The sequence below is a fragment of the Salmo salar genome, chromosome 13 (assembly GCF_965601325.2).
Source record: "Salmo salar chromosome 13, fSalSal1, whole genome shotgun sequence".
NCBI lineage: Eukaryota > Metazoa > Chordata > Actinopteri > Salmoniformes > Salmonidae > Salmo > Salmo salar.
Window position 1 is genome coordinate 27,621,355 of NC_138303.1, and position 23,646 is coordinate 27,645,000.

The 23,646-nt window shown below is 42.9% G+C and overlaps 2 protein-coding genes and 1 long non-coding RNA gene across 6 annotated transcripts in view; 2 read left to right on the plus strand and 1 right to left on the minus strand.

Annotated features, from left to right (window-relative positions):
- The window catches only part of LOC106566714 (adenylate cyclase type 6), a 112,987-nt gene extending 104,912 nt beyond the window's left edge, over window positions 1–8,075 (plus strand). For 2 of the 3 annotated variants that reach the window (XM_014135026.3, XM_082959927.1), the window contains exons 10-23: window positions 505–633; window positions 1,132–1,160; window positions 1,363–1,510; window positions 1,652–1,749; window positions 1,843–1,930; window positions 2,025–2,141; window positions 2,229–2,387; window positions 2,500–2,675; window positions 2,768–2,821; window positions 2,993–3,125; window positions 3,237–3,500; window positions 3,680–3,884; window positions 4,112–4,236; window positions 4,339–8,075. In XM_014135026.3, coding sequence (XP_013990501.1) covers window positions 505–633; window positions 1,132–1,160; window positions 1,363–1,510; window positions 1,652–1,749; window positions 1,843–1,930; window positions 2,025–2,141; window positions 2,229–2,387; window positions 2,500–2,675; window positions 2,768–2,821; window positions 2,993–3,125; window positions 3,237–3,500; window positions 3,680–3,884; window positions 4,112–4,236; window positions 4,339–4,467 — 1,854 coding nt within the window. In that variant the 3' untranslated portion in view covers window positions 4,468–8,075. The remainder of the gene's footprint in view (window positions 1–504; window positions 634–1,131; window positions 1,161–1,362; window positions 1,511–1,651; window positions 1,750–1,842; window positions 1,931–2,024; window positions 2,142–2,228; window positions 2,388–2,499; window positions 2,676–2,767; window positions 2,822–2,992; window positions 3,126–3,236; window positions 3,501–3,679; window positions 3,885–4,111; window positions 4,237–4,338) is intronic. The other variant, XR_014380004.1, reaches the window with a different exon arrangement.
- On the minus strand, window positions 7,727–10,015 carry LOC106566717 (uncharacterized). 2 transcript variants are annotated; one of them, XR_001319933.3, is made up of 4 exons: window positions 9,798–10,015; window positions 9,363–9,559; window positions 8,309–8,448; window positions 7,727–8,222 (listed from the first exon to the last, which is right to left on the minus strand). It is a non-coding gene; the product is annotated as an uncharacterized LOC106566717 (long non-coding RNA). The 2 variants fall into 2 exon arrangements; XR_001319932.3 differs by having other exon boundaries at window positions 9,374–9,559; window positions 9,798–10,013.
- Window positions 10,016–10,157: 142 nt separating this feature from the next.
- LOC106566716 (polypeptide N-acetylgalactosaminyltransferase 6) lies at window positions 10,158–18,553 on the plus strand. The gene is made up of 11 exons (XM_014135030.3): window positions 10,158–11,151; window positions 12,483–12,998; window positions 13,114–13,286; window positions 13,570–13,719; window positions 14,033–14,267; window positions 14,344–14,461; window positions 14,729–14,929; window positions 15,110–15,241; window positions 15,344–15,445; window positions 15,812–15,970; window positions 16,869–18,553. The coding sequence occupies exons 2-11, from the start codon at window positions 12,514–12,516 to the stop codon at window positions 16,980–16,982; spliced, it is 1,869 nt and encodes a 622-aa protein (XP_013990505.3). The 5' UTR covers window positions 10,158–11,151; window positions 12,483–12,513; the 3' UTR covers window positions 16,983–18,553.
- The last annotated feature ends 5,093 nt before the right edge of the window (window positions 18,554–23,646 follow it).

The following is a 23,646-nucleotide window of genomic DNA, read 5'->3' on the forward strand; positions in this document are numbered from 1 at the left end:
TCTGATTGGCTGGGCCTGGCTCCCCAGTGGGTGGGCCTAAACCCTCCCAGGTCCACCCATGGCTGCGCCCTTGCCAGTCATGTGAAATCTATAGATTACGGCCTAATTGATTTCCTTATATGAACTGTAGAATCTTTGAAATTGTTGCATGTTGTGTTTATATTTTTGTTCAATATATAGTTATACAAAATGTAGAAATGCGCAGTTTTCACACATGTAGGCACTGGTTTGGTGCTGGAGATAATGAATATGATGTTGAAAAGTGGCAGAGTTGCCCTTTAACCTATTGAAATGGAATACTTTTTTAATGAAGTTCAACATGTGCCCTTTATGACAAAATGTTAAAATTAAATTATTTTTTGACCAAGTTACACTACTCAAAAGGCACTGAATTGGTGGAACAACCCATTGGGTTGTTCATGTTAGCACCCATTTAATCCACTCAAGGGTTTCACCGTTTCAGTTGTCTAACCTTTGTCTCTGTCTGTGCTTTCCTCTGTCTAGAAAGACGAGAAGGCCATGATGGCCAAGATGCAGAGGACGCGGTCCAACTCCAACGAGGGCCTGATGCCTCGCTGGGTGCCCGACACAAGGTTCTCCAGGACCAAGGACTCCAAAGTCTTCAGACAGATGGTGAGATGAGACCTCTCTGTGTCTCTCCTGCTTCTCCCCTATATCTACTTATTGTATCCCAATAGTCTCACCCATAAATGTTACCTCTCTTCAGAGTGCTCTGTGTGTCCCACTACCAGCGTTTACCAAACACGGTCCTTGGCACCCCAAGGGGTGCATGTTTTGGTTTTTGTCCTAGCTAGCACTACACAGCAGATTGAAATATTCAACTAATCATCAAGTTTTGATTATTCGAATCAGCTGTGTAGTCATTGGGCAAAAACTAAAACATGCACCCCTTGGGGTCCCCAGGACTGAGTTTGGGAAACTCTGTAGTAGTCTCTCCATTATGTTCCCCAATGTCTACCGATAGTCTCTTCTGTCTTTCCTCTCCTGTCTCCTGAGGGCCAGCTGTATCTCTCCCCTACAGGGCTTATCTATTGGCTAATCCCTCTCTTTTACATCTCTTGTCTGGGTTTCTGTATGTCGGTTAATCCTCCTTTCCTTTCTCTTTCTCAGGGGATTGATGAGTCGTCCAGCAAAGACAAGTGAGTGGTTATTGCTCTGAGGATGTTTGGGATACACACATACACATATACACACCCACCTAAATACACACCCAGGGAGACAGGCTCACGTGCTAAAATGCACATTCACATACTTTAAAGGTCTTACCATCTTACCTTTCTCTCATATCTTTCTCTCTCTCTCTCTCTCTACCTCCTTCCTCACTCCCCTCCCCCTTTCCAGCCGTGGTGCCCAGGAGGCAATGAACCCTGAAGATGAGGTGGATGAGTTTCTGGGGCGAGCCATCGATGCTCGCAGCATCGACCAGCTGAGGAAAGACCACGTCAAGAAGTTCCTGCTCACCTTCCAGACCTCTAGCCTGGAGAAAAAGGTCTCTGCGTACATCTCCCAGAATACTCTGGGCTTTATTTAGTTCATCCCTGGTGTGTTATGTAGTTCACATTCACAGTTAATGTCTGCTGATGGTTTCCTAAGATTTGTTTTTTAATGGGTTCTGATCTCTCTCTGGTAGTATTCGAAGAAGGTAGACGATCGCTTTGGGGGTTACGTGGCTTGTACCCTCCTGGTCTTCTGCTTCATCTCCTTCATCCAGATTGTCATATTTCCACAGTGAGTGACACACGCTTACACACGCACACACACACACATACACATTCACACTTACTTTTCTGAGTCCTCCTGTTTGTGTGTCTCCTCCTGCAGCACCCCAGTCATGCTGGGGATCTACATCAGTATCTTCATCATCCTCGCCAACATCCTCTTCATCTGTGCCATATATTCCTGCGTTAAGGTAAGATCTCCACAACACACACATTACCTACTGTACACACCCACATGCATTCTGGACACTAAACGTTCTTTCCTTTATTCCTCCTCTCTTGTAGCTGTTTCCAGCTGCGATGCAGATAGTGTCAAAGAAGATAGTCCAGTCTCGTACCAACAGCACTCTGGTGGGGGTGTTTACCATCATCCTCGTCTTCATCTCTGCCTTTGTCAACATGGTGAGACTGAACAGATTGACACACACACACCTAGAGCAAACATTTCCCCACAAGTGAACATGTTTGTGTGTGTCTCCTCTGTTGTAGTTTGCTTGTGACACGGAGAGTTTGGTGGACTGCATCGCCCGGGAGATGAACATCTCTGTTTCCATGGTGACGCCCTGTCTCATCCGCAACCTGTCTGTGTCGGTAGATGGGGGTCTAGAGATTTGTCCCAGCCAGGGCCCCTCATGTCCCTTCCCAGAGGTGAGTGGGTGTGTCACCGATGTCAGGTTGTATACTGATGTCTTATATGTTCTTTATAAATGACAGCTTAATCTGATCATCAATCAATCATCTCTGTCCTTCTCTCCCTCAGTATTTCAGCTACAGTGTGCTGCTGACCCTGCTGGCCTGTTCAGTATTCCTCCAGATCAGCAGTATAGGGAAGCTGGCCCTCATGCTGCTCATCCAGCTCACCTTCCTGCTGCTGGTGGAGTGGCCACAGGTGGCGCTGTTTGAAAATGCTGACCTTTTTGTCACCTCCAAAGCCCTGTGAGTACTGGGGCTGCGTTCAGGAGGGCACAACGTTGTAGTCATCAATGTTTTCTTTTGACTAAACCATTTTGCTTCTTTTTCTCATTTAGTGATTTCAATGAAACTATTCAATGGTCCAGTTTCAATGAAACTACAGACGAGTGGTAAGTTTGGATTCAAAGCCTTTCTGAAATCATTGTTTTAAATCTGTGTAGGTGTGTATATGACCCATTTTCTCTTTCTCTGATCCACTCTCTCTCTGCAGATTGGTTTGTGTCTTTCTTGGTTTTCTTTCTAGCTGTTCCTCTCTGACCTCCTGTTCTGTCTCTCTGCAGCCCGTTCAGTGTGACCAAAGTATCTCTGAGAGTCATGACTCCTGTGATTCTCACTGTGTTTGTGCTGGCGCTCTACCTCCATGCCCAGCAGGTGGAGTCCACTTCACGCCTCGACTTCCTCTGGAAACTACAGGTACCATGGGCCTACAGGGGGGCACTCCTCTACCTTGACTACAGCAGAACATAGTGTAGTATAAGATGTCCCCACCTATCTTAACCTTTTTCCCTCATGTCCTCCTTCCAGGCCACAGAGGAGAAGGAGGAGATGGAGGAGCTTCAGGCCTACAACCGCCGTCTCCTCCACAACATCCTGCCCAAGGATGTAGCGGCTCACTTCCTGGCGCGTGAGCGCCGTAACGACGAGCTCTACTACCAGTCCTGTGAGTGTGTAGCCGTCATGTTCGCCTCCATTTCCAACTTCTCTGAGTTCTACGTGGAGCTGGAGGCCAACAATGAGGGAGTGGAGTGTCTTAGGCTGCTCAACGAGATCATCGCTGACTTTGACGAGGTAAAGAGGGAGAGGAGAGGGTAGCCTATGGAATTTTGGACGCTTAGTGTCATTGTGAATTCCGTGTCTTTTGCCCTTTGGTGCATTTTCAGTACAGTCATCGTTGGCCTCATGCATTTAAAATAGGACATTTTTGGTCAAACTCAAACCTGAGGCTTTGTGTTTTGTCCTACTCTCAGATCATCAGTGAGGAGAAGTTTCGTCAGCTGGAGAAGATCAAGACTATTGGCAGCACCTACATGGCCGCTTCAGGTCTCAATGATTCCACCTACGACCGTGAGGGCCGCTCCCACATCACGGCTCTGGCCGACTACGCCATGAGACTGAGGGAACAGATGAAGTACATCAACGAGCATTCCTTCAACAACTTCCAGATGAAGATAGGTGAGGGGAAACAGTCTGAAAAAGCTCAACAAGCTTTAAACAAGCTGAGGTTAAATAATATCACATGAAGTTCTGAAACACAGACAGGATTGAGTGGGATAGGAACCAGTGTTGCAGACCAGAGAGAGCATTGGTTAATAGGAAAGAGTAGAATATGGTTGGATGCATGAGTTTGGTATGAATGACCGCTATGTTTATGAATCTATGATCTGTCTCTCTTTTTTCAGGTCTGAATATTGGGCCAGTGGTGGCAGGGGTGATTGGAGCACGGAAGCCCCAGTACGATATATGGGGGAACACGGTCAACGTAGCCAGTCGCATGGACAGCACAGGAGTCCCAGACCGCATTCAGGTATGGAGGATTTCAATCAGTTAACACTCAGTAGGTCATACTCCGTTCCTAATAAGCATAGTGTATGCCGGTCAAAAATGCAAATTTTTCCACTCTCCTCAGGTTACCACGGACCTCCACCAGGTGCTTTCAGATATAGGATATGTTCTGGAGTGCCGTGGGGTTGTTAAAGTAAAGGGCAAAGGGGAAATGACGACCTACTTCCTGAATGATGGACCGCCCAATAGTTAGCAGCCGTGGCAGCACTAGCCGGGACCATTCCCGCGGCAGCACTACTGAGGGAGGACTTGCACCGCGAGCTAGCGGGTAACAACTAGCGACGCCATCACTTGAAACCCGAGCCAAGAGAAAAGACTTTGTGACTCCAGGACTTGAGAAGGAAATGTTCTTGTTGAGAAGGAAAGTGTTCTTGTTGAGAAGGAAATGTTCTTGTTGAGAAGGAAAGTGTTCTTGTTGAGAAGGAAAGTGTACTTATGTGGCAGCCATGTTTTGGCGCCCGCACACATGGAAGGACAAGTGTTTTTCTCATGTCTAGCCTTTCTCTCAGGCTACTTTAAAGATGCAAAGTCTGTTTATTTAAAACAACGCCTTTAGCCTGTGTCAAAAAAAGTACATAAGGCTACTTTTTATTTGACATCATTTTATGTGATTTTTTTATAATTTTTTTTCATAATTTTTTTTCTTCCAGCAGAATTATGAAACAGGTACTCATGTTTTATTTCTGGGTTATTATTTATTTTAATCTTGATGTTTTGTGCAAAAATTCCTTTATGAAAAAGTCTGAATATATACATGCACAAATATCCAGTTTATTACACGTTTATAAGTGTGTATGTACATGCATATTTGTGTGTAGGAATATGTGTATAAATTGAAGGAAAATATTGACCAAAGACCAAAGTATTTACGAAAAACAAGGCAAGACATGTCTGTTATGTTCTCGCAAAAGTCTGCAATGATCACCAACTCAATCTGTTGCACGACAGTACCCTCAGTCTTTTTAGTACAGTACTGGCAAATGCTATTAATCAATATGGGCAAAATGTGTAACAACTTTCATTTTGTTTATCAATCAGCCAGCAAATAGGTCCAGTACAGTTTATCATCGATGACATCTATATGATTACTCTGCCTCCATCTCTAAAATGTGTTATTTAAGATTAAATAGAGGCTTGGTAGCCTTTTTTAAGTCCAGGGGAGAGGGTTCAACCTGTTGGTTCAACAAAATGAGAGGAAATAGGATGGTCCCCCCTCCTCCTCAACCCTTGTCAAATTTGTTCCCCCCACCATGACTCAGTCCAGCTATAACAGTTCGGGCACCCAAGGCACTGTCGTATACGGCAAAGGCATACTGTCAACTGCTCCATCCCTTTCAAATGTGTCCCTTTCCATTTGTTTTGCAAATGGAAATGAAAGGACTCAGAACTACAAAAGATGTTCCAGAACCAGAGGGGAAAGCCTGGGCATTAAATACAGTGGTACCGGACAGCCTCCTAAGTTTGAATCGCTAACGAGTATTTTCTAAAGAAAGATGGATATATATATATATATATATATATATATATATATATATATATATATATATATATATATATATGGCTGAATACTGTGCTTTGTAATCTTGAAGGGGCATAACTATTTTCACTGTGAGGTTTTTATGATACAACAAACTGCTTTTTTGCCTAACTTAACTGCTTTAAAGCATGTCTGATTGTGGTATCCTGTTTTCAATTTTGTTTGTTTTAACGTTGGGTATTTTTTATCACCTCTGTATTCATAATTTGTATTAACCTTATGGTTGTTGTTATTATTGATGAATTATTACGCTTATGATGATTCCATTCCAACGATAAGGATCAAAGGGCAGAACGCTTTCTTGTAAAATGCCAGACGTAAGCTCAAGCTCAATGGTACCAACTGATCAACTGCAGCCAACTACAGTATTTCAAACACTGGCCCTAGATTTGATCACACATACTCATTAGATGTCGCTTTTCCACAGATATACAGATTGTACACTGTACCTTTTTATTGAGCAAACACTACTGCAGGACTAAGCTCAGTCAGGTTATGCACTGATCCCATCCCTATCAGACTTCAGGGCCCTCCTCAGAGAGACAGGACACAATCAGCAGTGTGAGCAGTATTACAACTCTGCCTTACTTGAACAAGCCACTGGAGAATACAGTGGGAAGAGGAACTGAGTTTCACAGAGGCAGAGAAATCAAGGGAAGGATGGATAGCCTGTGAAAGCTAATGGAAATAATTTACTGACCTTAGCATTGACTCAACACTGACTTTATTTTGACTTCCCCATAACATATTCAAAACACACTTGACTATGGACACTAAAAGTTGATAATGTTCGTACCAAAGCAAGCTAATGCAGCCTCATGTTATTGGCCCCTTCCCGTGTAGTGATGTTTGGCCTTGAGCGTGTGGGACCGCCAGGGAACAGTAAAGGTCTTGGGGTCAATAAATGACTGAGGTTGTGCCCAATCGAGAGTGATTAACATAGAAATAGAATACATAGAATGGACGTGGTTAGTAAGATGATGCACGTTCTATTCTATTTCTATGGGCTGTCTTGTCTTTGGGTTGGGTGGTTGTTAATTGTTGACTCTTGGGATGTTTTTAGGGCACAGATGAGGGGAGGGTCGTCCCAGAACTACTGAAAGTGTGCTTTGCTCAAGCCTGATGAATCCGGCCCCCTTCTTTTTGTTTTCTACCCGTGTTGAAGGAGTTCAGAAGGCACCGTTTTTTCCTGAGGTGAGGACAAGCAGAGTTTAGGACTATGACAGACAAAATAACATTTCTCCTTGAATAACTTTTTTTTTTTAAACAATGGCTGTTTTATGTGGTGTCGATTGCTGTTAATGTGTGCGGCTTTCTTTACCCGTTGTAAAAACTAGGATTACCATTGGCTGATTGTCATTGAGCAGATACTGACCAATGAAATTGTTAGATGAGAGCAAGCAGTCCCAGATACCCAATACATTTCATACATGAGAGGATTCATATCTTTGTCCCTCCATGCACTATCATGAAGGGGTTACAGTGCTCAGTGTACAGACGCCAGGTAACTACAGCCATATCCTCTGAATTGTTCAAGCCCGCCATTGAGACTGACTCACTCAATGACCCTGTAATCAGAAACAGCATTGTTTCTCAGGTAGAGTGCCTCTCTCACAGATCATTACATTTACATAGAAACTCCAGGAGTTTACACAAGCATATTGGAAAGGGACTAGCAAGTTAAAGCACACTGCATACAGTACAAGAGCACAGGGAAGGAGCCTACAAGATGAGGGAGGAGTTAGGGTAGGGATGGGGTAAATGTGATGGATGACTGGTTATGCTGCCAAAAGTGTACTGACAGAAAGCAAGTGATATCTGGCAAAGAGATCTGGATATTCCTTTGACCTCATATGTTATTAATGATACTGTAATGTTAGCTTATTTAGAAAAACGTTAAAGATAACATGAGGAAAACATTTACTTATCATTTTATTGATTTAGTTAATGTACTGAAAGTATGCAAAATACAAGCTTTACTAAATATACAAACATGCCGTATCAAATATTTGGCTAGACACTTTTCAGTCATAATATCGTATCCGATCCAAGATATTCAGTTACTATCCCCAAGGTCCAATGAATGACCTGACTGAGTGACAATAACTAATTATTGAAACAAAATACTCTTATTTCCTTATGGGCATTACAATTGTATTCCTCTAGAGAGAGGTAACAGCTCAATTTTACCAGTTGAAAGGCAGAGGTCAATTGACAACCTGATACATTAGCTCACAGAAATAAATAACATGCCATGATGAAAATGTCTCAGTTTATTAAACCACAATAGTCCTTACAGTTTAAAGGTCCCAGAGGTCTTTGGATGGGATTGTGTGTGTGTGTGTTACTGCAGGAGTGGAACTCAGAATAAGCTGAACTCTCGGTCCGTCATTGACATCTCTTTCACAAACCTGAGTAAAAACAGTAGACAGAGGGTGAGCAGGCCACTGACACATCTGACTTGAAGAAACACGTTAGAATCCGACATGACACTCACTTGGTCATGTCACTGTTCTTGCTGGGGAAATCGTCTCACTTTGGTCCAGGGTTCGTGCATCTTTCCTTGGCCTCCATTAGGCATCCACCATCCACACTGCTGTCTGTCTGTCAGGGGCACTGAGTACAGCTGATTCGGGGCTAGGGAAGATGAGTACATGTCACTCAATGTTGATCCACGGTGTGCCCTTGCCTTCAGTTTAGTAAAATGTATACTGAACAAAAATATAAATGCAACAATTTCATTGATTTTACAGTTCATATGAGGAAATCAGTCAATTGAAATAAATGTATTAGGCCCTAATCTATGGATTTCACATGACTGGGAATATAGATATGCATCTGTTGGTCAGATACCTTTAAAAAAAAGAAAATGTGCCTCAAGATCTCATCACTGTATTTTTGTGCATTCAAATTGCCATCGATAAATTGCAATTGTGTTTGTTGTCCATAGCTTATGCCTGCCCATACCATACCCCACTGCCACCATATGGTACTCTGTTCACAATGTTGACATCAGCAAACCGCACGCCCACACGACGCCATACGTGGTCTGCGGTTCTGAGGCCAGTTGGATGTACTCCCAAAATGTCTAAAACCACATTGGTAGAGGCTTATGGTAGAGAAATTAACATTATATTCTCTGACAACAGCTCTGGCAATATCAATTGCACGCTCCCTCAAAACTTGAGACATCTGTGGCATTGTGTTGTGTGACAAAACTGCACATTTTGTAGTGGCCTTCTATTGTCCCCAGCACCAGGCGCACCTGTGTAATGAACATGCTGCTTAATCAGCTTCTTGATATGCCACACCTGTTAGGTGGATGGATTATCCTGGCAAAGGATAAATTCTCACTAACAGGGATGTAAAGAGAGAAATAAGCTTTGTGCATATGGAACATTTCTGGGATCTTTTATTTCAGCTCATGAAACCAACACTTTACATGTTGCGTTTATATTTTTGATCAGTGTATTTCATTCAAACTGAAATGTTGAACTGCTAAGGCCTACCACCTGTACATGAAATGATAAGTGATACTTAAGAGTACTCACATCTAACTTACATCTTGGTATCTGAACCCGTTTGAGCATCTCTCTGTATCGCTCCTGGCTCCCTTGGTCTATGTCTGGGCTGAAGGGAGAAGGCTGGTTGTAGATACTGCCGGTATCAGTGCATTTTAGGGGTCCCGTCTGGACTTGGATGGAGGGCAGTCCTGACTGTTTAGCCCAGCTCCTTGAATCAACCTCATCTATAAATGCAAAGGCAGGTTGTTCCGGCATGACCGCTTGTACCTTCGAATGATTATCCATGTCAGCACAGATAAAGCAAAGCTATGACATTTAACATACATATTCTGCTTGTTTTAATGACTGACCATTTAGTTAAGTTAACGTAGGTAATTAGCAAGTAACGTTAAGTCAGTGTAAACAAATTAACACAGATAACGTTACAGTACAGTAGCTAGCTAACGTTAGCAAAGCACTCACCTCGGGGAGAAGCAGACGATCTTGGACTCACTAACATATTGTCTCCGATGGGGTTGTGATAGCCCAAATTCGTTATCCCGAAGAAAGCCATATAGTAACGTTACCGTCGCCAGCAACAGTCTGAAGCTGTTTAGGATAGCAGGAAAACGTGGGGAAAGGCAAGCAAGGGCCTCTGTAAATAAATCACAACTTCTGTTTTACACAGGACCATGGTAACAAGCGTCACCAATCAGATGGCGTTCCAGACATCAGCCTGTGAAGAAACAGGGCTCTGTTTAGAAAGGTGCAACGTTACAAAACGTTCAGATAGAAATGTATTTTGACAGATGATCTTCTGTCTTGTAGAATTAGGCACCATACCAGATTTGTTTATTACATTTTTATCTGCAATGTTCTGAATGAGCGGATTCGATTATGCTGTGCCGCGGGGCACCAGGCAAATGCCCTTCACGTCATCGGGCGAAAGCATCAAGGGTAGAATGCCTTTCTCAAATCGAACAGTAATCGAAAGCAATCACTTCTGCATGGGAAAACACAGGATCCGACTAATTACTATACGTTCTTAATTACGTGTTTGAGCCGATTTCGCCGTGGGCATTGAACGGGGCACTTGGCTCACGCATGAGAAGCAGCCCGGTTCCAAATCGAATGCAATCAACTTTCAGCGGATGCAAAACACGGGCGCCGGGGCTAGATTAATCGAACACCCTCGGAGTTTCACTCATTGAATGCACCACTGTGCTAGAAATTCCATCATGCTACAGGTGTACTGCTCAAGTCTATGGATATGATATGGCTACATCATGTGTAGGCCTAGTCACCTATATTGTTGAGAATAAAAGCATAAAATAATTTAGCAGATAATAGCAGTAATAGTTTTTCCTTATGACGAACATTACACACATAATGTGTTAAGGCTGTGCATATTAATATTCTACTAGCCTAGATTCAACCATTGAAAAAACAATGGTTGATTAAAAACGATTAGGCCAGAGCCACTTGGATTAATCTAATAGTTTAATTAAGCTATGGAGAAAAATGTTATTGTCCAATTTTCCAGCACACGCACATCCGTAAAAGAAAACAAACATAGCTATGTTTTTGTTCTTGTACACTGTTGCTTATAAGCAAACGTTGCAGATATTGAATGCAGCCCATGTTACCAGTTGTTGTTATCAGTGTAATGGCACGCACCTGCTGCGCTCAATGCCAAGTGGCGTCAGTATAGATAACTACGTCGCAGTTTTGAATAATTTTACAAAGAAGAGATAAAAGACAAGAATGAGAGGCTAGGTTTCTGAAATTTGGACTTGAAGTAGGCTACATCTGGGTGGTCTGGTTTTCAGATAAGAAGGTAAATGCTATGCTCTCATTTATGATTCCTAACATGGGGTAGTTGACTGGCAAAGGTGGGTTTTTAAAACTCTTATGCATTCATATGTGGAATATGTAATGTGGCCCTATAGATCAGGTTTTCCAGAACTGGGTTCTGCTGCAAAAGGTGAATTGGAAGATGGAACAGCTGTCACATAAATAAATATATAATTTAATGAGAAGTTCATGAAATAGAGTGAATTTAACATTATGGTCTATTGGCCAATTTGTCACATTTCATCAGCCTAAACTAGACAAATGATGTATGTAAGTAAAGCAGGCAATGGCTGTGTCAAAGTTTCTTTATAGGGCTTCAGAAGTCAGTCTAAATAGACCATAAAAAAATATCCTGTGTTTCCAATACAAACTTGGTGTATGGGACATTTTGGTCTCTTCCTACAGACTTATTAGCACACTGGCGTTGTCTGTAAGGTAATCAGAGGCTTCAAACAAGGGTTGTCACCATACCATTATTTCAATACTATACCACATTTTCCATGTCAAAAAAATGAAACACAAATTAGACTAAACTCAATGGTCCTATTAAACACCTACTTTATGTAGAATTGTGGGTGCTACAGCTTGCAAAATAAACAAATGTGACTCTGGGTGACAACATAATGCTGTTTGTTTCTAACATTGGTACTGCTAAATCTGTCCATGTTTTTGTTTCCTTTCTACAATACTCCTGAGTATTGTGAAACTGGAATTGTAACCACACAATATTATGTCTGGCATGCATGACTTTCCTTTTGCTGTTTCTCTCATAGTAAACATATGTTCCAGCTGTTTATAATAAATGAATGAGGAACTTGTGTAGTCTAATCCACTGTTCTGTAGAGAGATGCTTGACATGCTCCAGTTCAGCTTGAAGGCTCTGTTGGGTCAAATTCAAGATTAGCCAGTTTACAACGCTTTCAATTTTTATTCTACCCACAACTTTCATTCTACCTTACGTGAACAATTAGAAAGCCATAGTTATACAGACAAGTGTGACGGGAAGTGCTACGAGGGAGGATACGACAGCTTTGTCTGTTCGTGGAGAACAAAGCTTTTATCAGGCACTCTGTATTTACATATGACACAATGAAGCTTTTCAGAGGTGTCCCATGACTCTGTTTCCTTTTGCTAATGTAGAATGTAGAACTGATTACTCTAGCAGATAACAGTTACTGTAAACTGTTAGAATTTCTTCTCAATTAACAATAGTATGTAATTAGTTGTAGTTGGGTGGCGTGATAAATGGACTTCTCGGGACAGTCAAAGGCAATTGAGTCATCACCTGACTTGTCTTTATCACTCCTGTTTCAGCCCTGCAGTCTTTCTCTCGTACGCCGGGACAATGCGTGCGTTCTCCCGCCGTCACACCCTTCCCTTTAAGCTTGCCATTCTAGCGGGCTCCCTCTTCCTGGTCCTACTGCTCGTAATGCAGTACGACGTGGGAGGTAGGACTTCCCCTGAACCCTGGCTCCGGGAGCTGTCGAACAAACAGTCACAGGTGATGGGTGTGGTCAGAGGTGCTGTGTCAAACATGGGCTTCCAGATTGGTGCCCCCTTGCACCTTCCCTCAGAGCGTGGGACCAACTCATTTGATCCCCGCTGTCCACCTGGGTTCTACAGCATAGATGAGCTTCAACCTCACCTGGAGAGGCCCCTACAGGACCCAGAGGGCCCTGGAGCCTATGGCCGACCGTTTGTGATGGGCAGGATGACCCCTGCAGAGATTAGAGAGAAGCAGGATGGGCTGACCAAAAATTGTTTCAACCAATTTGCCAGCGACCGTATCTCCCTTCACCGCAGCCTGGGAAATGACACACGCCACCCAGAGTGAGTACAGGGGGACTGAAGGGAAGCTAGTTTGGAGTGATATGTACTGTATGGATGGTTGTGTACAATCAGCTTATCTAGCAGATCCATTGGAGAATAGCCTCTTTGTTGTCAGTTGTGCAGGTCAAAGGTTCCGGCGCTGCCCTCCTCTCCCCACCACCAGTGTGATCATCGTGTTCCACAACGAGGCATGGTCCACCCTCCTGCGGACCGTTTATAGTGTCCTGCACACTGCTCCTGCCTCCCTGCTTACAGAGATATTACTGGTGGATGATGCTAGCACAGACGGTAAGTGTGGTATGGAAGATGTTGTCAACCTGACTGAAAGTGAGACTTTCCTGGCACAGACAGACCTTTCAGACTTTGCCATTATCAAACGTTTCTGTATTTGCAAACGGGAGCAAATGCGTTATTCCCCTACTGCTTTCTTCCTCTCCACAGTGACATTAATAGAACAATGCTAGAGTATATAATAACTCCCAGTAGCAAATTTCTCGGTAGAATACATATCTACCTCAGTGGATAGATGTAATCCAGCTGTATTTTACCATCCTGATGCAATGGTTTTCAGATCACCTGAAGTCTCGTCTGGATGAGTATGTCCTGCAGCTGAAGATTGTGCGTGTGCTACGACAGCGGGAGAGGAAGGGGTTAATCACTGCCAGGCTACTGGGGGCACAGACGGCTCAAGGAGAGATCCTCACCTTCCTGGATGCCCACTGTGTGTGTCCCAGCACACACTGCAAACCATAGAATTAGAACACAATTTTAGTAACTTAATAAGCTACAAACCCAGTCAGGAAGTGCTCTCATTGCCAGAAGCTCCTGTCACTTTCTACCCTTGACAGCTGATCAACTATTTTATACTACTCCTAAGCATCATCATCAAAGCCCCTTAGATCTGATTGTTAAATGAGGAAAACACTAACATTTTGAAGTTGCCATTACATTAGTCAGTTAAAAGAAACTGGAGATGATTAGTGAGGGAATATATGAATATGATATGCCTGTTTCTCATTTTCATCCTTGGTTAGGCGAGTGCTTCAATGGCTGGCTGGAACCCCTCCTGGCTCGGATAGTGGAGAAGCCCACTGCCGTGGTCAGCCCTGATATAGTCATCATCGACCAAAACAACATGAAGTTTGCCAAACCCCTTGCCACAGCTCGTGCCCGTAACCGTGGAAACTTTGACTGGAGCCTTGTCTTTGGGTGGGAGCAGATCCCTGAGGAAGACCAAAAGCGACGCAAGAATGAAACGTATCCTGTCAGGTACTTTATACATACCCACACACACTCACTCGTGAAGTGATGTCATACTGAACATAAATATACTGTCTACTCCTAGGACTCCTACCTTTGCAGGTGGTCTGTTCTCTATTTCTAAGACTTACTTTGAGCACATTGGGACCTATGACGACAAGATGTTGATCTGGGGAGGTGAGAATGTGGAGATGTCCTTCAGGGTAAGTTATGCAGAATGTGGAAGGGCAGGAAGTACATCAACAAACATGTTGGCCTGACTGATGGTGGTGGTTAATGTGGACTTTAAGGCCCTCTGCTGGTCAAAGCAGACACTGCTTCCTTCTGTATTCTGATTCCCTTCATGGTTAGTTCCTGTCTTCCCTAGAATACCTTTATTCAGTCACTGTTGTGCCAAGCTTGAGCCTCAACCATTCAGTCCATGCCTTTTTCTGTGTCTACTCCATTGACCTGGAATGTCCTTCTTGTAGGTGTGGCAATGTGGAGGCCAGCTGGAGATCATACCCTGCTCAGTGGTGGGACATATATTCCGCAGTAAGAGCCCTCACACCTTCCCCAAAGGCAGGTCGGTGATTGCCCGCAACCAGGTGCGCCTAGCCGAGGTCTGGATGGGGGACTACAAGCAGATCTTCTACCGCAGGAACAAGAAGGCTGCCATCATAGCCAAAGAGGTTGGGTATAGTGTCCCCTCAATGTTTTACACATGACTCAACTCGGTGTCTAGGTGCTGTTCTCACAGTTAGTTACACATGGCTCTTTTGTAAAGAGTGGTATTGTACTGTATCCTGCATTGTTTACATTATGTAAAAATGACCTCAATTGTTTTAATGTTATTCTTCCTGTTCACTCAGAACACATATGGTGACATCTCTGAACGCCTCAAACTCAAAGAGAGGCTAAGCTGCAAAAACTTTACATGGTACTTGCACAACGTTTACCCAGAGGCCTATGTTCCAGACCTCACCCCTGTCATGTTTGGAGCGGTAATGTTATTTAACTTTCATTAGAAATAGGATTGTCAGTCAATAAATACCTGTCCACTTTTTTAAAAATGTATATATTCTGCTAAAATTATATTTTATCAGCTCAGGAACTCTGGCTCAAAGACATGCCTGGATGTGGGAGAAAAGAATAAGGGTGGGAAACCGGTTATCTTATACACATGCCACAACATGGGAGGAAACCAGGTACTTTAATCGAGATATAAACTGGGTGGTTAGAGCACTGAATGCTGATTGGCTGACAGCCGTGGTATATCAGACCATATACCACGGGTATGACAAATCATTTATTTTTACTGCTCTAATTACATTGGTAACCAGTTTATAATAGCAATAAGGCATTTGTGGTATATGGCCAATATACCACGGTTAAGGGCTGTATCCCGGCACTCCGTTTTGCGTCATACTGAAGAACAGTCTTTAGCCGTGGTATATTGGCCATATACCGCACCCCCTCGGGCCGTACTGCTTAAAAATACAATATGCAGAGCCGTGTGTGCACGTTTATAATTGCCACAGGTTGTTTTTCTAACGTAACATTTCTGTGTGTAGTATTTTGAGTACACATCCCACCAGGAGCTTCGTCACAACATAGGTAAGCAGCTGTGTCTACATGCGACCCCCGGGTTGGTGCTGGTGTCCATAAAGCTCTGCCGCCTGAAGGGCAAAGGAACCACAGTGGCCCCCGAGCAAGTGTGGCATTTCACACCGGTATGTAACATGACATTGTAAACTGTCAATATATATATTTTATCAGTTAGTTTCACATTTCCACTAATAATCAATGCACATTTCCACTGCTCTGAAAGTGTTACTGCAGGTCTTGTACATGGGTTTGTTTCATATACAGTATGTGGAAACTCTTTTCTCCTCTTAAGGACAAATTACTGATTTGAGGCTTGTATGTCATGTGGTGGCTAATTTCTGCATTACCAAATGAGGAGAGTTACAAACTTCACACACCAGTCAGAGTTATACTTAAACTACATATTTAATAATAAGAGCTTTGCAAAAGCACTTGACTTTCAATGATGCGCCATTGAAAAGTGACAACACAAAAGTACTAAGATCTTTTATAGCCAAGATACACCCCTCTCAACCTACATGACGAACCACAGATCTTAGGAACAGTTCACAAAGGGACTTTATAATTGAGAAAGGAGTATCCCTTAGCCAGATAACATCCGTTCAGTTTGGTCCCTAAGACGATGTTCTAATCTTGTTCCTGGTACGGTATAGAACAGAACCATTAGCTCATGTTCTCTGGAATGGGCTTTAGGTTTTATCACCGAAAGACATCGTAAATCTCCTGTCTGTGTTCTCAGAGGCCCATCCTCAGTAAAACACACAATAGTTAACAGAATACTCCATTCTGTCAAATAAAACAACCATTATAACGCAATACAAGCATTATAACAATCTTCCAATTTTCCACGAGAGTCATGCAACACAAGGGTATTAACTTCACAGTATACACATGCTGTTACACACATTAGCTATGTTCATGCTGCACCTTTCAGGAGGCAAGTGCAGAACAGGGGGTTGTGGTCACTTGCAGTGCACGGTAGCCTTTTATTCTGCTCATTATTGTTTGTGTGTGTTCACACAGGGTTCTCTCCTCAAGAATCCCTCCTCGGGCCAATGCTTGACTGTAGACAGAGGTGAAGTGGTGATGAGTAGCTGTGACTTGGCCAATCTCAGCCAACACTGGGCCCTCAGCTGACCAATGGGATCCAGGGAGGAAGGAGGATCACTTACATCATCCACATTTGGGAGCCCTGCTCTTTTTGATGACAACACATGTATTTCTGAAATATGGAACCCTGTGCAGTTGACTCGGTGTTTTGTTATTTCTTTATTTACTAAAGGAGTTGAAAAGTTTGAGGCTTTTTAATGTTCTAGAGGATCCCGATTTAGATGAGTTTGTAGAAGTTTCTGTTTTGATGTTTTTACACTTTAAAATTTGTTTGCAATTCTTTAATCACTAGGCCAAAGGGCATAGATGGTACCAGTCAAGTTTGAACACCTACTCATTCAAGGGGTTTCTTTTTTTAAAGCTATTTTCTGCACTGTAGAATAATAGGGAAGACAAAACTATGAAATAACACATGTAATTATGTAGTAACCAAAACAGTGTTAAACAAATCAAAATATATTTGAGATTCTTCAAAGTAGCCACCCTTTGACAGCTTTGCACACTCTTGGCATTCTCTCAACCAGCTTCATGAGGAATGCTTTTCCAACAGTCTTGAAGGAGTTTCCACATATGCTTTTCCTTCACTCTCATCTCATCCCAAACCATCTCAATTGGGTTGAGGTTGGGTGATTGAAGGCCAGGTCATCTAATGTAGCACTCCATCACTCTCCTTGGTCAAATGATGGTCCCACTAAGCGCAACCCAGATGTGATGGTGTATCGCTGCAGAATGCTGTGGTAGCCATGCTGGTTAAGTTTGCCTTGAAATCTAAATAAATCAGACCATGTCACCAACAAAGCCCCCCCCCCCCCCACCCCACCTCCATGCTTCTAGGTGGGAACCACACATGTGGCGATCATCCGTTCACCTACTGTCTCAAAGACATGGCGGTTGGGCCCAAATTTGAGATTTTTGGTTCTGGTTCTATCAGACCAAAGAACAGATTTCAACTGGTCTGTCCATTGCTTGTGTTTTTTGGCCCAAGGGAAGTCTATTTTTATTGGTGTCCTTTAGTAGTGGTTCTTTGCAGCAATTTTACCATGACCTGATTCACAGTCTCCTCTATACAGTTGTGTCTGTTACTTGAACTCTGAAGTGTTTCTTTGGGATGCAATTTCTGAGGCTGGTAACGCTAATGAAATTAACCTCTGCAGCAGATGTAACTCTGGGTCTTCATTTCCTGTGGTGGTCCTCATGAGAGCCAGTTTCATCATAGCACTTGATGGTTTTTGTGGCTGCACTGGAAGAAACCTTCAAAGTTCTTGACATTTTCAGGATTGAATGACCATGTCTTCATGTAATAATGGTTTATTTTTGCTTATTTGAGCTGTTCTCGCCATAATACGGTCCTGGTCTTTTACCAAATAGGGCTATCTTCTGTATTCCACCCCTACTTTGACACAACTGATTGGCTCAAATGCATTAAGGAAAGAAATTCCACATATTAACAAAAGGCACACCTGTTAATTGAAATGCATTCCAGGTGACTACCTCACGAAGCTGGTTGAGAGAATACGAAGGGTGGCTATTTGAAGAATCTCAAATATACAATATATATTTGGATTTGTTTAACACTTTTTTTTTTTTTGTTACGTGATTCCGTTTGTGTTATTTCATATTTTTGATTTCTTCACTATTATTCTACAATGTAAAAAAAAAAAAAACATGCTGGAATGATTAAGTGTCCAAGTGTGTGTATGTGTGTGTGTGTGTGTGTGTGTATATAGAGGTGAAGTTGGAAGTTTACAAACACTTAGGTTGGAGTCATTAAAACAAATTTTTCGACCACTCCACAAATGTATTGTTAACAAACTATAGTTTTGGCAAGTCGGTTAGGACATCTACTTTGTGCATGACACAAGTCATTTTCCCAACAATTGTTTACAGACAGATTATTTCACTTATAATTCAGTGTTTCACAATTCCAGTGGGTCAGAAGTATACATACAGTAAGTTGCCTGTCCCTTTAAACAGCTTTGAAAATTCCAGAACATGATGTCATGGCTTTAGAAGCTTCTGATAGGCTAATTGACATAATTTGAGTCAATTGGAGGTGTACCTGGAGATGTATTTCAAGGCCTACCTTCAAACTCAGTGCCTCTTTGCTTGACATCATGGGAAAATCAAAAGAAATCAGCCAAGACCTCAGAAAAATAAATGTAGACCACAAGTCTGGTTCATCCTTGGGTGCAATTTCCAAATGCCTGAAGGTACCACATTCATCTGTATAAACAATAGTACGCAAGTACAAGCACCATGGGACCACGTAGCTGTCATACCGCCCAGGAAGGAGACGCGTTCTGTCACCTAGAGATGAGCGTACTTTGGTGCGGAAAGTGCAAATCTATCCCAGAACAACAGCAAAGGACCTTGTGAAGATGCTGGAGGAAATGGGTACAAAAGTATTTATATCCACAGTAAAACGAGTCCTATATCGACATAACCTGAAAGACCGCTCAGCAAGGAAGAAGACACTGCTCCAAAACCTTAATTAAAAAGCCAGACTATGGTTTGCAACTGCACATGGGGACAAAGATCATACTTTTTGGAGAAATGTCCTCTGGTCTGATGAAACAAAAATAGAACTGTTTGGCCATAATGACCAAAGTTATGTTTGGAGGGAAAAGTAGGATGCTTGCAAGCCAAAGAACACCATCCCAACCGTGAAGCACGGGGGTGGCAGCATCCTGTTGTGGGGGTGCTTTGCTGAAAGAGGGACTGGTGCACTTCACAAAATAGATGGCATCATGAGGCAGGAAAATGATGTGGATATATTGAAGCAACATCTCATGACATCAGTTAAAACTTGGTTGCAAATGGGTCTTCCAAATGGACAATGACCCCAAGCATACTTCCAAAGTTTTGGCAAAATGGCTTAAGGACAACAGAGTCAAATATTGGAGTGGCCATCACAAAAAATGTTTGGGCAGAACTGAAAAAGTTTGTGCGAACAAGGAGGCCTACAAACCCGACTCAGTTACACCAGCTCTGTCAGGAGGAATGGGACAAAATTCACCTAACTTATTGTGGGAAGCTTGTGGAAAGCTACCTGAAACGTTTGACCCAAGTTTAACAATTTAAAGGCAATGCTACCAAATACTAATTGAGTGTATGTAAACTTCTGACCCACTGGGAATGTGATGAAAGAGATAAAAGCTTAAATAAACAATTCTCTCTACTATTATTCTGACATTTCACATTCTTAAATTAAAGTGGTGATCCTAACTGACCTAAGACAGGGAATTTTTACTGGGATTAAATGTCAGGAATTGTGAAAAACTGAGTTTAAATGTATTTGGCTAAGGTGTATGTAAACTTCCGACTTCAACTCTCTCTCTCATATATATATATATATATATATATATATCTCAGCAAAAAAAGAAACGTCCTCTCACTGTTAGCTGCGTTTATTTTCAGCTAACTTAACATGTTTAAATATTTGTATGAACATAACAAGATTCAACAACTGAGACATAAACTGAACAATTTCCACAGACGTGACTAACAGAAATGGAATAATGTGTCCCTGAACAAAGGGAGGGCGGGGGCTAAATCAGAAGTAACAGTCAGTATCTGGTGTGGCCACCAGCTGCATTAAGTACTGCAGTGCATCTCCTCATGGACTGCACCAGATTTGCCCGTTCTTGCTGTGAGATGTTACCCCACTCTTCCACCAAGGCACCTGCAAGTTCCCTGACATTTCTGGGGGGAATGGTCCTAGCCCTCACCCTCTGATCCAACAGGTCCCAGACGTGCTAAATGGGATTGAGATCCGGGCTCTTCACTGGCCATGGCAGGACACTGACATTCCTGTCTTGCAGGAACTCACGCACAGAACAGGCAGTATGGCTGGTGGCATTGCCATGCAGGAGGGTCATGTCAGGATGAGCCTGCAGGAAGGGTACCACGAGGGAGGAGGATGTCTTCCCTGTAACGCACAGCTTTGAGATTTCCTGCAATGACAACAAGCTCAGTCCGATGATGCTGTGACACACCGCCCCAGACCATGACGGACCCTCCACCTCCAAATCGATCCCCCTCCAGAGTACAGGCCTCGGTGTAATGCTCATTCCTTCAACGATAAACACAAATCCGACCATCACCTCTGGTGAGACAAAACTGCGACTCATCAGTGAAGAGCACTTTTTGCCAGTCCTGTCTGGTTCAGCGACAGTGGGTTTGTGCCTATAGGTGGCGTTGTTGCCGGTGATGTCTAGTGAGGACCTGCCTTACAACAGGCCTACAAGCCCTCAGTCCAGCCTCTCTCAGCTTATTGCGGACAGTCTGAGCACTGATTGAGGGATTGTACATTCCTGGTTTAACTCAGGCAGTTGTTGTTGCCATCCTGTACCTGTCCCGCAGGTGTGATATTCGGATGTACCGATCCTGTGTAGGTGGTCTGTCCTGTCTCACTGTAGCGCTAACTATTGTAGCTGGAAACGGCTGATTTTTTTTAAAGGGAATATTTACATAGACGTACAAAGGCCCATTATCAGCAACCATCACTCCTGTGTTCCAATGGTACGATGTGTTAGCTAATCCAAGTTTATCATTTTAAAATGCTAATTGATGATTAGAAAACCCTTTTGCAATTATGTTAGCACAGCTGCAAACTGTTGTTCTGATTAAAGAAGCAATACAACTGGCCTTCTTTAGACTAGTTGAGTATCTGGAGCATCAGCATTTGTTGGTTCGATTACATGCTCAAAATGGCTAGAAACAAATAATTTTCTTCTGAAACTCGTCAGTCTATTCTTGTTCTGAGAAATGACGGCTATTCCATGTGAGAAATTGCCAAGAAACTGAAGATCTCATACAAAGCTGTGTACTACTCCCTTCACAGAACAGCGCAAACTGGCTCTAACCAGAATAGAAAGAGGAGTGGGAGGCCCTGGTGCACAACTGAACAAGAGGACAAGTACATTAGAGTGTCTAGTTTGAGAGACAGACACCTCGCACGTCCTCAACTGGCAGCTTCATTAAATAGTACCCGCAATAAACCAGTCTCAACGTCAACAGTGAAGAGGCGACTCCAGGAAGGCAGAGTTTCAAAGAAAAAGCCAAATCTCAGACTGGACAATAAAAAGAAAAGATTAAGATGGGCAAAAGAACACAGAGGAACTCTGCCTTGAAGGCCAGCATCCCGGAGTCTCCTCTTCATTGTTGACGTTGAGACTGGTGTTTTGCGGGTACTATTTAATGAAGCTGCCAGTTGAGGACTTGTGAGGCGTCTGTTTCTGAAGCTAGACACTCTAATGCCGTGAGTCTCAACTGGGGGTCGCGGGAAGGATTAAGGGGTCGCGGGACTTGTGCAAGAATATATATAAATATATATATATATATATATATACAAATATATATTATTTTTAACGGTAACCGCCGCACCTAAACTTTTATTTTGAAATGATGCCACCGCACCAATTATTGTTGCTGACTTTATACAACGTTACAGCTACACACAGGCATGCTATGCACTGCTTATTGTTGCTTACATGCGCAGCACGTTCGCAGTGATGAAATGGCTAGTTACAGTGGCTTGCGAAAGTACATTTTACATTTTAGTCATTTAGCAGACGCTCTTATCCAGAACAACCTGGAATGCAACTTTTTGGGGGGTGTTTGTATCATTTGATGTACACAACATGCCTACCACTTTGAAGATGCAAAAACATGTTTCGGGGTGAAACAAACAAGAAAGACAAAAAACAGAACTTGAGCTTGCATAACTATCCCCCCCCCCCCTCCCCAAAAAAAAGTCAATACTTTGTAGAGCCACCTTTTGCAGCAATTACAGCTGCAAGTCTCTTGGGGCATGTCTCTATAAGCTTGGCACATCTAGCCACTGGGATTTTTCCCCATTCTTCAAGGCAAAACTGCTCCAGCTCTTTCAAGTTGGATGGGTTCCGCTGGTGTACAGCAATCTTTAAGTCGTACTACAGATTCTCAATTGTATTGAGGTCTGTGCTTTGACTAGGCCATTCCAAGAAATGTAAATGTTTCCCCTTATACCACTCGAGTGTTGCTTTTGCAGTATGCTTAGGGTCATTGTCCTGCTGGAAGGTGAACCTCCGTCCCAGTCTCAAATCTCTGGAAGACTGAAACAGGTTTCCCTCAAGAATTTCCCTGTATTTAGAACCATCCATCCTTCCTTCAATTCTGACCAGTTTCCCAGTCCCTGCCGATGAAAAACATCCCCACAGAATGATGCTGCCACCACCATGCTTCACTGTGGGGATGGTGTTCTCGGAGTTATGAGAGGTGTTGGGTTTGCGCCAGACATAGCGTTTTCCTTGATGGCCAAAAAGCTAAATTTTAGTCTTATCTGACCAGAGTACCTTCTTCCATATGTTTGGGGAGTCAAGTTAACACAGTTAACTTCTGACTGAATGTATTTTAGGTAGACGCTGAGACTCCATTTCCTCTTCCGTAGGGCATCACTCCCCGAGTAGAACCCCAAGGACTAACCTGTAATCAGTAGACATGCCTTTTGGTGAACACCAAACGTACCATTGGAACACAGGAGTGATGGCTGCTGATAATGGACCTCTGTACGCCTATGTAGATATTCCATAAAAAAATCTGACGTTTCCAGCTACAATAGTCATTTACAACATTAACAATATCTACACTATATTTCTGATCGATTTGATGTTATTTTAATGGACAAAAAAATAGCTTTTCTTTAAAAAAC